This window comes from Phyllostomus hastatus, unplaced genomic scaffold (assembly GCF_019186645.2).
Source record: "Phyllostomus hastatus isolate PE091 unplaced genomic scaffold, TTU_PhHast_1.1 phas_scaffold_1674, whole genome shotgun sequence".
NCBI classification, from domain to species: domain Eukaryota; kingdom Metazoa; phylum Chordata; class Mammalia; order Chiroptera; family Phyllostomidae; genus Phyllostomus; species Phyllostomus hastatus.
Window position 1 is genome coordinate 2,420,870 of NW_025334011.1, and position 13,100 is coordinate 2,433,969.

At 34.3% G+C, this 13,100-nt stretch overlaps 1 protein-coding gene across 5 annotated transcripts in view; it reads right to left on the minus strand.

The window, feature by feature from the left end:
• The window catches only part of ANKRD17 (ankyrin repeat domain 17), a 155,236-nt gene that overhangs the window by 62,648 nt on the left and 79,488 nt on the right, over positions 1 to 13,100 (minus strand). For 3 of the 5 annotated variants that reach the window (XM_045858251.1, XM_045858249.1, XM_045858252.1), the window contains exons 8-15: positions 11,036 to 11,273; positions 9,436 to 9,627; positions 8,956 to 9,065; positions 6,943 to 7,030; positions 4,232 to 4,359; positions 3,839 to 3,982; positions 3,335 to 3,437; positions 1,128 to 1,880 (exon numbers count right to left, since the gene is read on the minus strand). In XM_045858251.1, coding sequence (XP_045714207.1) covers positions 1,128 to 1,880; positions 3,335 to 3,437; positions 3,839 to 3,982; positions 4,232 to 4,359; positions 6,943 to 7,030; positions 8,956 to 9,065; positions 9,436 to 9,627; positions 11,036 to 11,273 — 1,756 coding nt within the window. The remainder of the gene's footprint in view (positions 1 to 1,127; positions 1,881 to 3,334; positions 3,438 to 3,838; positions 3,983 to 4,231; positions 4,360 to 6,942; positions 7,031 to 8,955; positions 9,066 to 9,435; positions 9,628 to 11,035; positions 11,274 to 13,100) is intronic. The other 2 variants (XM_045858254.1, XM_045858253.1) reach the window with 1 other exon arrangement.

Below are 13,100 nucleotides of genomic sequence, written 5' to 3' on the forward strand. Positions count from 1 at the left end.
AGTACAGAAAATCTGTCTCAACTGGTTTCTTAGTTTCTGAGTGTTAGGCTAAATATGTGAACACTATCAATCTGTATTCTTTTAAAAGGTGAAAGTTCAGTTACATATAACCTCATCATAATATGTAATGCTACTAAACATAGTTTCAAAATTAGAACAATTCAATCATCTTTTAAAGTATAGACCAAAGAGTAAAAAAAAGGGAGAGAGGACTATTTTACTCCCTTTCATTCTTCGAATTTACTCTTTTCCTTTACCTTTTTTTAATGAAGGATATGATCCTCATCAGTATGTTTATAATCCTGAAAAATGTCATTGTACCACTTTGTTTCACAATTCATGGAAAAATAAGCACTAAAAAAGTGAAACCATTAAAACCACCTTCTAAAAAAAACCACCTTCTAAAGTATTTCTTCTAGCCAATAAAATTAATTATAATGGAATAAAATTTCTCTGGCTATACATTAAAAGAGATATTTATGATACTATGAAGGGGGACCACACCTTCCCATAATACAATTAGAAAGAGACTACACATTAACATTCACAGGGGATAAAATCACTGACATACAGTATAATCAAACCCTATTTGGTTTGGTACTTTATTATTGTTTTAAAGGTACGTTTTTTTTTTGTTTTGTTTTTTTTAAATATCCATCAGGTTTGAAGTCTGATCCATTAGGATATTAAGTATTTCTGTTCACAAATAAACTTCCTGATGTCCTACTAAGTTTTGTACTTCAGCTTCTATCAATTTCTCAGTTTATTGGTGTGAATACAGAAGCAAAAAAGACAAAATTCAATCTTAGTATTCTGAACTGAAAGAGCAAAAAACGAAAACAAAAACAAAAAAATCAAACATCAACCCCCCTACTGAAAAACCTAGATTCCCAGCCTACTCAGCTAAGCCAGAAAGTTTCAGTCACTTGAATTGAACAAGCTAATCTTTAATTTGACCTGTATCCATCTGAGAATTTCTGAGATTGAACTAATACTTCTAAAGATATACATGGGTCAAGAGTCCAAAAATAGTTCCCAAGTTGGGCAACGGCAAAAAATTCTGGCACACTCTTACTCGCCTTAAGCAAATCATATTTTGATACCTGCTCATAACAATATAAACCCACCTGCCATGATGTCATCCAGCGTGTCATTGAGGGTCTGAGCAGGGCTGGCTACCATTAACCCTTGTTGTGTTTCTGTCAGAATTCCTTGCCCCAGCCCTGCCAACTGTGCTTGGCCCAGTACTGGCTGTCCAACTATCACTCCTTGCAGTTCTGTAAGATTTGCGATGGACCCAGGAGGCAAGGGACCTGCAGCCAGAGGCAAAGCTTGAGGCATGGCCAGAGGCTGGATTGGTGCAAAACCCATCTGAGCTGCAGTCTGCTGGGGTTCATCTTTAAGCAAAACGGGATCCACTTGCTGTAATCGTGCATAGTCTCCTTCGGAAAGCTGTTCTCCAACCCCAACAGGAGTTAGTAGTCCGAGATGTTGGCAAGATTGTTGCTGCTGTTGCTGAAGTTGAATTCTTTGAGCTTTAACTTCTAGATACTGCTTTTTTAGCTGCTGCTGAGTTTTCAGTTGTAACTCTCGTTCTACTTTCTGTAGTTCCTCCAAAATCTTTTGTTTCTTCTGAATTTGTTCCTCCCTTGTTTTGTTCAGCTCCTCAATCTTCTCCTTGGTAAGTTGATCAGCATGAGCCAGTTCCAAGGACTGCAGCTGTGCATTCTTTTCTATGGCTTCTTTTATCCTCTGTTCCAGTTCTGTTAACTTTCCCTGAGCCTCTTCTACAATGCTCTCTGGAGACTGATTGGTGATGTAACCCTGTACATCCTGGCTGTTTGCTGGCAAATGGCTGCTGGACTTTTGTTTAGAAGCAGCTGTGTGAAAAAGAAACCCCCTCAGAAGTGCACATGAATGGCATCCTCATTACAGAGTTACTGTTGGGAGGTTTAGTGCCAACAGTTATGCACCCAGTTATCATAGCCAACAGAAGGTGAAAATGCACTGTAAAAAAGTTAAAAACAAATTCACCTTCTTCATCATAAGTATAAAATGTATGTATATTATGTGCATAGAGTAATCTTTGGGAAATTAATTTCAAAAAATTTTAAATATCACATGGTTAAAATTAGACAATAGAGGGATGCAGGTTTGTGATATCTAAGAAATACAATTAAAGTAAAATCTAAGGCTATGTGTAATCTGGTCATAATAATGTAAAATTTATCAAAAGAATAAAGAATAATGCTAAATTATTAAGATGTAGGGAAAACTTAGACCTCTAAGTCAAGGTTTTTCCACATCTAGTAGTCTGTGCCTTTTAAACACACACACATACACACAAAGAGTACCCAAACTACTGATAAGTACCCGGAAATTAAAATCCAACTTAAATATGTCTTTGTTGGGGCCTACCATCTTCAAGACTGATAAAGCAAGATATAAATTCACATATTCACATAGCTACCTGGCCAGTAGAGAATTGGCATTCAGTTTCCCTGGAAGAAAAGATGTTGGACTACATCATCCACTGTATCTTCTGATAGCCAGATGAAAAAACAGATTTGGCTACAGGTACAGCAATCAGTTGTTTGAAGCTATAAACTGAAAAAGGTGCCAAGGCTCTAGATTGATAGTAGTGATTGGAAAGAGCTGGTGGTAATACTTAGTGTTCTTGTTGGTAAAATACTATAGGTAGCAAAAAACCAAAAAATGTAAACCACATTGGTTCTGCAGGTAAAACTTTTTAAAAAGAAAAACTGATTAAAACTGGTAGCTGTAATGTTTTGGGACATAACTTATGAGCATGCACTGTGCAACATCCACAAGTCAAACATGGACCTCAGAATTCTAGAGAAACAAGCAAGCATATCTGAAGTAACTTTGAATGACTGGTTGAGAAAAGGTATCCCAGATATAAAATTGTATTACACCAGTTACTATAAAATAAATTTTAATTTTAATATAACCTGTTAATTTTATGTTTCATGTCACTAGAGAAATTTAATTTACAAAAAAGCATTGCCCAGCTATACCCAGCCTAACATTTTAACATGAGTAGAAATGACTGGTTATTAGAAGAAATCATGGATTATCAGAATTATATCTGAATTTCTCTTGCTATAACTTCTAGTTCTAGCACAAATCAGTGCAATTAACTATCTTTTCTCCCAATAACAAGCTTTTTTCATTGGTAAAAATATCTTTAATTATGCCAACTCAATAAAATTCAATTTTTGTGGAAAAATAATTTTAAATGGCTAGGTTTTTGTAATCTTATCATTTTTACCTGGAGAACATGTTAGAAACAGTCTTTAGAAGTATAACTGACCTTTATTCCTGATGGGAAGAGTAGTGGCAACATTGGCAGGTGGTTTATCAGGCTCCTGAGGTGGGACAACCATGGGCAGTGCTTGAACTGGTACACGAGGAGCCTAAGACAAAGGAAAGTAATTACATGTCTGCTTTTCCTATCCATCCCATTAAATACTATGCTTTAAATGAAGGAGAAGTTATAAAGACTTCTTCAAAATATTCTTAATATGGCACTACTCTCAAAGACATATTTATTTAAAATGTGTTTGTATCCAATTATTTTCCATGACATTTTTCAGATGAACAGTGAATTCAAATGGTTTATTATGGCCATAAGAGAGCAAAGCAAAGTCCTATCAATCCAGAATCTAAATATTATACCAGATGTTTATTAACTACATCAAGTACATCTACAAAGAGAACTACTTACTACAACCAAAAAATAATCTAGTTTAAACTGAAACTGAGAAAAAGAGCAATAAAGAAACTATAATATAAAATGCTCAAGTTTTCATCTTACCCTATTTAAATCGTGGGATGGGGGGGTTAACTGAGTGACATCTGGTGGAGGAGCTGAAAGCAAGTTATTAGGATAGTCCAAAAGATAGCAAACAACACTTGTATGGCCACCTTTTGCTGCTTCTATCAACATAGTTGAGCCATCCTAAAAGAGTGAATATGGAAGGAAAAAAATTTTTTTAAGTAAGTTAATTTACAGAACAATTAAGGAAGATAAAGGCAACAGGCTCAGACACATTAAAAATCATAGGTTTAATAAAGAATACCTGCCTCTAATAAAACAGAAGAAAATGAATACACTTAGAATGCCATTATAAATGGAACTTGTACATGATTTTCTAATATTCAAGAATAAAGAATCCACAGTGCTACCTGAAACATCTGAGGTACATACTTTCAAACGGTGAGTGGGATCTGCCCCATGAGCTAAAAGCAGTTCCACCACGGCCAGATGACCCCCTGCACAAGCCAGGGACAGTACGGTATGGTCATTATTAGCTGTAGTTCTATTTACATTTGCTCCTGAAACAGACAAGGCACGGAAAATCATGTTATTAGAGTACAGTTTCTTAAGGTAAATTTCAAAATCATAAAGGGAAAACAGTATAATAAAGCCCCACATAGCTATTACCCAGTTTCAAATATTATAACCATGCAGCCAATCTTGTTTCACATATACCCGCATGACTTCTCTTCTCCCACCTTGAATTATTCAAAGCAAATCTTAGACAAATATAAAATTTTATCTATAAATATTTCAGTATGTGCCAGTAAAACATAAGGATAAAAGAATATATTACTAATGGAATTGCTGCTTTTAAAAGGTAAAATATAAAATTTTATTTACATTTTAAGTTATTCAGTAGAAAAGAAGACTAAAAACCAATGAAAATAAACACTGCTCCCCATGGGCTAAATAGTAGAGAATGAACATGAGATACAAAGTAATAGTATAATCTTCCAAAAAATAATCAGAAATGCCAGAAAATTGTAATTGTATGTAAGTCTGACAACCAAGGAGTTAAGGAAGAAACATTCACTCAGACAGGTAGGAGGGGCAGAGATGGGCAACTTAGGTGGAGAGGACGCCCAGCAAGGCAGCAGCTGGAGGACTGGGAGGTTCCACATTTGACTGCAGATAAACCGGGAGGAACAACTAGGGAGCAAGACAGACCATACAACTCAGGGTTCCGGCATAGGGAAATAAAGCCTCAAAACCTCTGGCTGTAAAAATCTCTGGGGGTTGTAGTAGCAAGGGAAACTCCCAGCCTCACAGGAAAGTTTGTTGGAGAGACCCACAGTATCCTAGAATGTACACAAACCCACCCACCCCCACCTGGGAATCAGCACCAGAGGTCCCAATTTGCTTGTGTGTAGGGGGGAAGTGACTGATAGCTCGCCAAGAGCCAAGCAAGAGGCATTGTTCCCTCTAGACCACTCCTCCATATACAGCATCACAATTCCCAGACATGGGTTGCCCCACCCTGGCAAATACCTAAGGCTCTGCCCCTTACTACATAACAGGTACACCGAGACAAAATGATATGGCCCAAATGAACGAACAGATCAAAATTCCAAAAATAGAACAAAGTGATGAAGAGATAGCCAAGCTATCAGGTGCAGAGTTCAAAACACTGGTAATCAAGATGCTCACAGAAATGGTGGAGTATGGTTGCAAAATAGAGGAAAAAGTGAAGGCTATGCAAAGTGAAATTAAGAAAAATATACAGGGACCCAACAATGAAGGGAAGGAAACCAGGACTCAAATCAATGGTTTGGAGCAGAAGGAAGAAACAAACATTCAACCAGAACAGGATGAAGAAACAAGAATTCAAAAAAGTGAGGAAAGGTTTAGGAACCTCTGGGACAACTTTAAATGTTCCAACATCTGAATCATAGGGATGCCAGGAGAAGAGGAAGAGCAAGAAATTGAAAACTTATTTGAAAAAATAATGAAGGAGAACTTCCCCAATCTGGCAAAGGAAATAGACTTCTAGAAAGTCCGGGGAGCTCAGAGTCCCAAAGAAGGTGGACCCAAGGGAGCACACACAAAAGCACATCATAATTATACTACCCAAGATTAAAGATAAGGAGAGAATCCTAAAAGCAGCAAAAGAAAAGCAGACAGTTACCTACAAAGGAGTTCCCATTAGACTATCAGCTAATTTCTCAAAAGAGACCTTGCAGGCAAGAAGGGGATAGAAAGAAGTATTCGAAGTCATGAAAGGCAAGGACCTACATATAAGATTACTCTATCCAGCAAAGCTATCATTTAGAATGGAAGGGCAAATAAAGTGCTCCCCAGATAAGGTCAAGTTAAAGGAGTTCATCATCACCAACCCCTTACTATATGAAATGGTAAAAGACCTTATTTAAGAAAAAGAAGATGATCAAAATACAAACAATAAAATGACAACAAACTTACAACTACCAAAACTGAACCTAAAAAAAAAAAAAATGAACAAAACTAAGCAAACAACTAGAACAGGAACAGAATCACCGAAATGGACATCACATGGAGGGTTATCAGTGGGGAGGGTGAGGGGGTAGAGTGAGGGACAAGGTACAGGGAATAAGTAGCATAAATGTTAGGTACAAAATAGACAGGAGGAGGTTAAGAATAGTATAGGTAATGGAGAAGGCAAAGAACTTATATGTATGACCCACAGACATGAACTAAGGGGAGGGAATGCTGGTGGGAGGAAGGGTGCAGGGCAGAGGGGAATAAAAGGGAGTAAAAAAATGGGACAACTGTAATATCATAATCAATAAAATATACTTTAAAAAACATAAAAATTGAAGTTTCAGGATATATTATTACATGAATAGAACACACTTTAAGTTATCTAAACCCTCAAAAGTTTTATGTAGAGAAATTTCTTTATCATGGTGTTTCTTGACAAAGGTTATTACTCAGTATGACAATTCTTCATAGTTTGGAACTGTCCTATGTCTTGTAGGATGTTTATCAACTACCTACTCACAAAATCTCAGCATGTGATACTGAAAACATGTCTTTTATCCCTCAATTTTAAACGCCCGAGGGAAGGGAAGAGATACCTTTAAAAACAAAATACAAATACACCCTATTTTACACAGACCTACCTTTACTAATTAAGAACTGCACAGTACAAACATGACCAGCTCTCGCAGCTTTCATTAAAGGAGTTCTTCCACCTTCAGATTCATGCTCCTGTTTAAAAAATACAGACTTAATTGACATTTAATTGCTAGTGAACAATTATTCTTTTTCATGAAAATCAAATGGAAAACTGGACTGATTTCTGAATCTAAATATATTAAATATCATTCTTTGAAGGAAAATTAAGGAATACATTTTTCAATTTAAGAAATCTGAATTTAGAAACATGTCCTACTGAAATAATTTAAGAACTGGAGTTACAGTCATGTGATTTGATACCCTCATCTAAATCCATCTGGATAGTTTTTCCTCCTCTCTACAGAAAGGACTGTGAAACCTGAACAGTAAATGGTGTCATTTTAGCACAGACCTCCCAAAACAATCCACATTATTAGCTTTACTCTCACCTACTCCAAGTGATTTTCTTTTTGTCTGTTTGTATTCTATCTACATGAATTTCTGTAAGTATATCACTCCAGCTTTATGAGTTTCCATGATCTCTATTTTACTTTATATAAAAACAAGGCTAGTGATGTCTTAAATAACTCTAAAACCATTGATTAGAAGATATTAATAGAGATTTCAAGATCTCAAAAGGATGAAGAATCTATTGCATTCCTGTGATTTCCGGATAATTGAGAACACTAATGGAAAAAATTTCAGATCTTAGAATATATAGGTTTGAGGAAAAATACCTTTTATAAAGTATTTTATGTATATATTTTTAATACATCTGATTAACAACTTTTGATTTTTCTCTTAAGCCATACATTAGGTTATTCTAATTGCAATTAACTAAGCAATATTACATTGCTGCATGTTTCATAGCCACTGTGGTAAACACTAAATATATTAGCTCTTAAACTGTAGAAGCTCAAAATCAAGTAATATACACATATCTAATTAAAAAATAATGTGATACAAGTGCTTCAAGAGATACTAACACACAGAGCTGAAAGAGATCACAGTAACAATCTAATTCAACACTCTCTTTTCATAAATGAGAAAAAAGAAGATTACAAAATTAGTTTATGAAGCATCCTATTTCTGTCTATATGTATATTTGTTATAAACAATGAACTTCTTCAGGAAAAAACATGTATTGTTAATCTCAGTCCTAAGAACATAACAGTGCTTTATGTTCTAAAGCACTGTTTAGAACATAACTTTTAACTAAAACTAAAAACCACCTTTCTATGTCTCACTCCTCCACTCTCACAGGCTACACTGGAAGACTAGTTACGTGATTTTCCCCACGAATATTTGCTTTATGCTTCCCTACCTCTCAGGCTGCACCAACCCTATACTATTTCTTCCAACTAGAATACATCTCTTTTGTCACAACATTGCCGTTTATGTTGTACCTTCCTAAATTTTACTCAGCCCAAAATTACAATAATCTTAGATGACATATTTACCTCTTATGACCTTGTTTACTCTCTGTACTTTCCCTATGACATCTCTTTATAATTTCCTTATAAATGACCTTGGTATTTCAATCTCCTTACTAAACTAAAAGTTACTTGAAACAAAAGATTATTTGTTAAATATCCATATTTTAAACATTTAATAATGCTTTGAACAGTGTAAGAACAATTTGTTTCCTAAGTACAATGAAATGCATCTAAGCCACATTTGTCTTTTTATACCAAATCAGAAAAGCTTCTAAAAAATGGCTGAAAGTGTAAGAGAAAATAGTTTTGTATTAATACATCTAACACAAAGTTTTCACTTCTTATGTGTGTGTTTGGGGAATGAGGAGTAGTAGATTCGATAGTCCTACTAATAAGGAAAATACTAATGGACACCAAATAGTAGAGAAAAGAGAAATGTGACAACATGAGATAAATAATGGTAAAAAGGCTAACATAAAAGTTGAAATAAAGAAATACCCTTTGTCTGAATTCTCCATATAATTTTAAATTAATTTCTTGTATTATTTTAAATACTAGGATTTAAAAAGTGACAAAGCTTACCAGATCTGCTCCTGCCTGAAGTAAGACATCTGCTACATCAGTATGACCATTTTCACAGGCGTAAGTTAGTGCTGTGTCCCCTGTTGCTGTTGTTGCATGAACATTAGCTCCTGTAATATTATTAAACAATACATGGGACTTAATAAAACAATCATAAAACACAAATGCATTGAAATTTGTTCTAGATAAGCCTTATCTCCTCAAATCAGACAAAAGAGCCTTATATATTTCTAAAAATAAAGAATATTGTCTGCATCTTTAAAAGCAAAAAAGTAAAATTAGAATAGATCACTACTTGAAATTTAAGCTGCATCTACTTCAAACAGCAATAAAGTAAATTATTTATTCCTAATACACTCAAATTTTATCATATCACTTTTCCACACATATTCAGTGTATCATAATATTAGAAAAAATATTTGCACTGTAACATTTTTACTTATATAAATTATAAAAACTCCCAAATGCAAAAATGCCTACCTGCTGCTAATAAGTATTTAACTAACTCCAAATGACCCTCTTGAGCAGCTTCCATTAAAGGAGTAGAACACCCTAGTTCTATATCAGCTCCTGCCTTAATCAGAAAGTCTGCCACTTCCAGAAAGCCTCCGCAGCAAGCCAGAGTCAAGGCAGTTTCTTGAGTTTCTTCTGTCTGTGCGTTGATATTTGCTCCTAAAATAATTATTTATAGAAAGTCATTAACTTATTCCAAAGATAAGCAAACCATGATTGTTTCTTAATAAACCATACTTCAAAAATGAACCTTTCCATTACTTTACTAAATAATAAAGTGACTCCCCTTCTGAGAAGCAGTGAAAAATAAACTACCAAATCCTAGTCACTAGTCCATATTAGATATACACAGCTTAAGTAAGATTTATTCAGCCAGAAGTAACAAGTCAGGTGATAAAAGAACTTAGAAAAATAAACTACATTTTATCCTTATAAAGATTCAAAAAAAGATGTTGATGATAACAGCTCATGTTTAATATGCTAGTACTATATTTTCCAGGCAGTTATTAAAAGGATTTTAGCCTTAGTTGGTATGGCTCTGTGGATTGAGCACCAGCCTGTGAACCAAAAGGTCGCCAGTTTAATTCCCAGTCAGGGCACATGCCTAGGTTGCGGGCGAGGTCTCCAGTTGGGGACATGTGAGAGGCAACCAATTGATGTTTCTCTCACAAGTCAGTGCTTCTCTCCCTCTCTCTCTTTCCCTTCCCCTCTAAAAATAAATAAATAAAATCTTCTAAAAAACAAAAACATTTTACATGTTATTATTAACTCCATTTTACAGCTAAGAAAATTGAGGTTAATTAACTTGCCCAAGGTCACAACATTATCGTCATTATTACCAGCATCACCACAGCTAACACTTAACAGGTACCATATGAAAGTGTTCTAAAAGCGTAAAAGCAGTATGTATACATATACATATATATATGTATGTATATATATTTCAATATTACCTCTCAATAAAAAGGTTTTATTAAAATGTGCCATTCCTCTTAAACTCGACCACTAAAACAAATATAAAAATTAGGCTACAAATACAGCTAGAGATGGGAGATTACTTCTAAACTTAAGGTATCTTAATACAGTAAAGTGTTCTTCCATTTTTTCCAAAAAAGAACTCCATGTGCACTGAGCTCTTTGACAGCTTCTTACATGTGCATTCTCATCAAGTTAATACTTATGGTAACATTTCTCATATTGTGTTTCGTGAAACACTAGATATATGAAATAGTAATAGGTATTCTGCCCCAAGAGAAATTCTCCTAAATTAACTGAAGGAGTATTGAACCTCACATATGCTCCTACATAACCCACAACCCTTCCCCACCTCCAGTTCTGTTCTTAATCATACAGCATATGATGGCTATGAAAGCTTTATATTAAAGAAGTCTATTCAATTTTGTTTAGCACAGCATGGAAGTCATTTTCAAAGCATATATTTTATCATTAGTTTTTGTGACAACTCTCATTACATATGTATCTATTAGAAAAATGAAATACTAATTTTATAAAATTATAACCTTACATTTTACACATTATGCTTCAGTGTCTTGATTAGAATGATTACCTTGACCTAGAAGTAATGCCACCATTTCTTCATGTCCTTCACGAGCTGCTTCCATCAATGGTGTATAACCTTCATCGTTGACCTCTTCCAGGCTAGCTCCTCTTTCAATAAGTAAAGCCGCAAGTTCCACATGCCCACCACATGCAGCCAAAGTCAATGGTGACTCAAATGAATCAGCAGGCATGTTCACCTGGGCACCACTGTCAAGAAGTAATCTAGCAACTTCAACATGGCCATCCTAATTACAATGCAATTAAAAAATTAAATCAGCATAATTAAAAAAATGAAGATGTCTCAATTATTAAACAATGAAGCATACTGATCTCCATTCATATAAAAGCTAATAAATCTATACTTATAGTTTGGTAAGCAAGTATTAACACCTATCTATATTTCTTTAGTACAAAATAGGAAAACAGATTGAGTTTATAAAACATGTAGAAAAATGATACCTTTAATCAAGAAGTTTATTAACCATCTTGGGGAAAAAAACTACATAAAATAAGAGACTAATGTGAGACAACAACATTGCATGATCAATCCTGCATATTATCCATTAGCATATAAATGCTAAATGGATACAGATTAGAAAACAAAAGCTGGATCTTTTTAGAAACCTTTAGAACAAGCAAACTTTTGATTAAGTAGAAAGAGAAAAATGCATTATCTTTAGGAGTGGCAGAATTGTGCATGATGTGTTAGAGGAAGGAGGAACACAATAGGCACATGGTACTTCTTTGTTGTTCAACATACAGATGCCAATGAAAATTAAGAAAAAGAAAGAAACTCTCTTATTACCTTCTGTTACCACAGCTTTCCTAAGTATTTGCAACTCTAAAGCTCCCTTTTCCATTCCTTTTTTCTTTTGATATACTTTTTCCTTCTGTATATTACCTCACAGGCATTTCATTTTCTTTTTAACATGTCATGCCCATTTTTGCCTCCATGATTACCATACAATACCACTTTAATGTCTTATTACTAAGGTTACTTTGATGCTCCTCTAGATCAGAATTTTCTTCCTCGAGTCAATTCCTACATTTTCTGCCTCTACTAGTAACTTTCATCTACTTATAACACTTACTTCCAAGTACATGCTAGTTAGATCTACAGAACACTTCCTTAGAATTTCTTAATCTGTTTATAGGTTGTTACTTTTGCAAGGGTGGCAGATGTTTTAAGTCCCTTAAATCTTATCATGCAGATAATACTGATGTGTTTTACACACATTACCTCATTTAATTTTCCTAACAACCCCCACCAGAAGGGAGAACGATATTATTTATCATAAAAAATGGGGAACTCCAGCTTATGTTTGTTCAAAAGAATACGTTACTAAAGCAACAGTGGCATAGCAATTAAAAATAAAAGATACTTAAAGTCTTACATAACTACCTTTTTAAAATTAATAATTAAAAATTAGCAATCTTTTAATAAGTATTCTCCGAAGGGAAACTGAGACAGGAAACTTCAAATTCATTGGGGCCTTTATCTATCTTTTGCATCTTTTTCTTATTAATCTCTTGATAATGTTACTCTGTCCCATTTCTGTACCACAAATCATAGACTAAGATACATTAAGTTTATGAGTACTATTATTACTGATTCCCCCATACAAACTCTAAAACAGTTCTTACAAAAGGAATTCAGGGCTCAAAAATGACCATGATAGACAATTATGTTAACACAAATAATATTCTAGTTTCAAATTTTTCATAAATAAAATTACTGTTTTGACAAACATGTTATGCTAGTAATATGTGTATACTCTTGTGGACTACTGTCCTCTTTCATATCCTTAATCAACCTTTTAAAAAGTCACTTTTTATGCCAACCATGTAAAACCAGTATAGTTATGTGAGACTCAGAAAAGGAAGGTAGTATAAAGCCTCAGAAAGCACTTCTAATAGAAGTTAATATACTACTGGCTCTAGAAACTACTGATAATTCAGATAGTTAAGTTTCTGCTCTATAATAAGTCTATGATAAAGAGAATTTCTGAGCCTAAGGAAAAGGCACTCAATGTACATTATATAATATATAGTATTTTATTATATATAATATA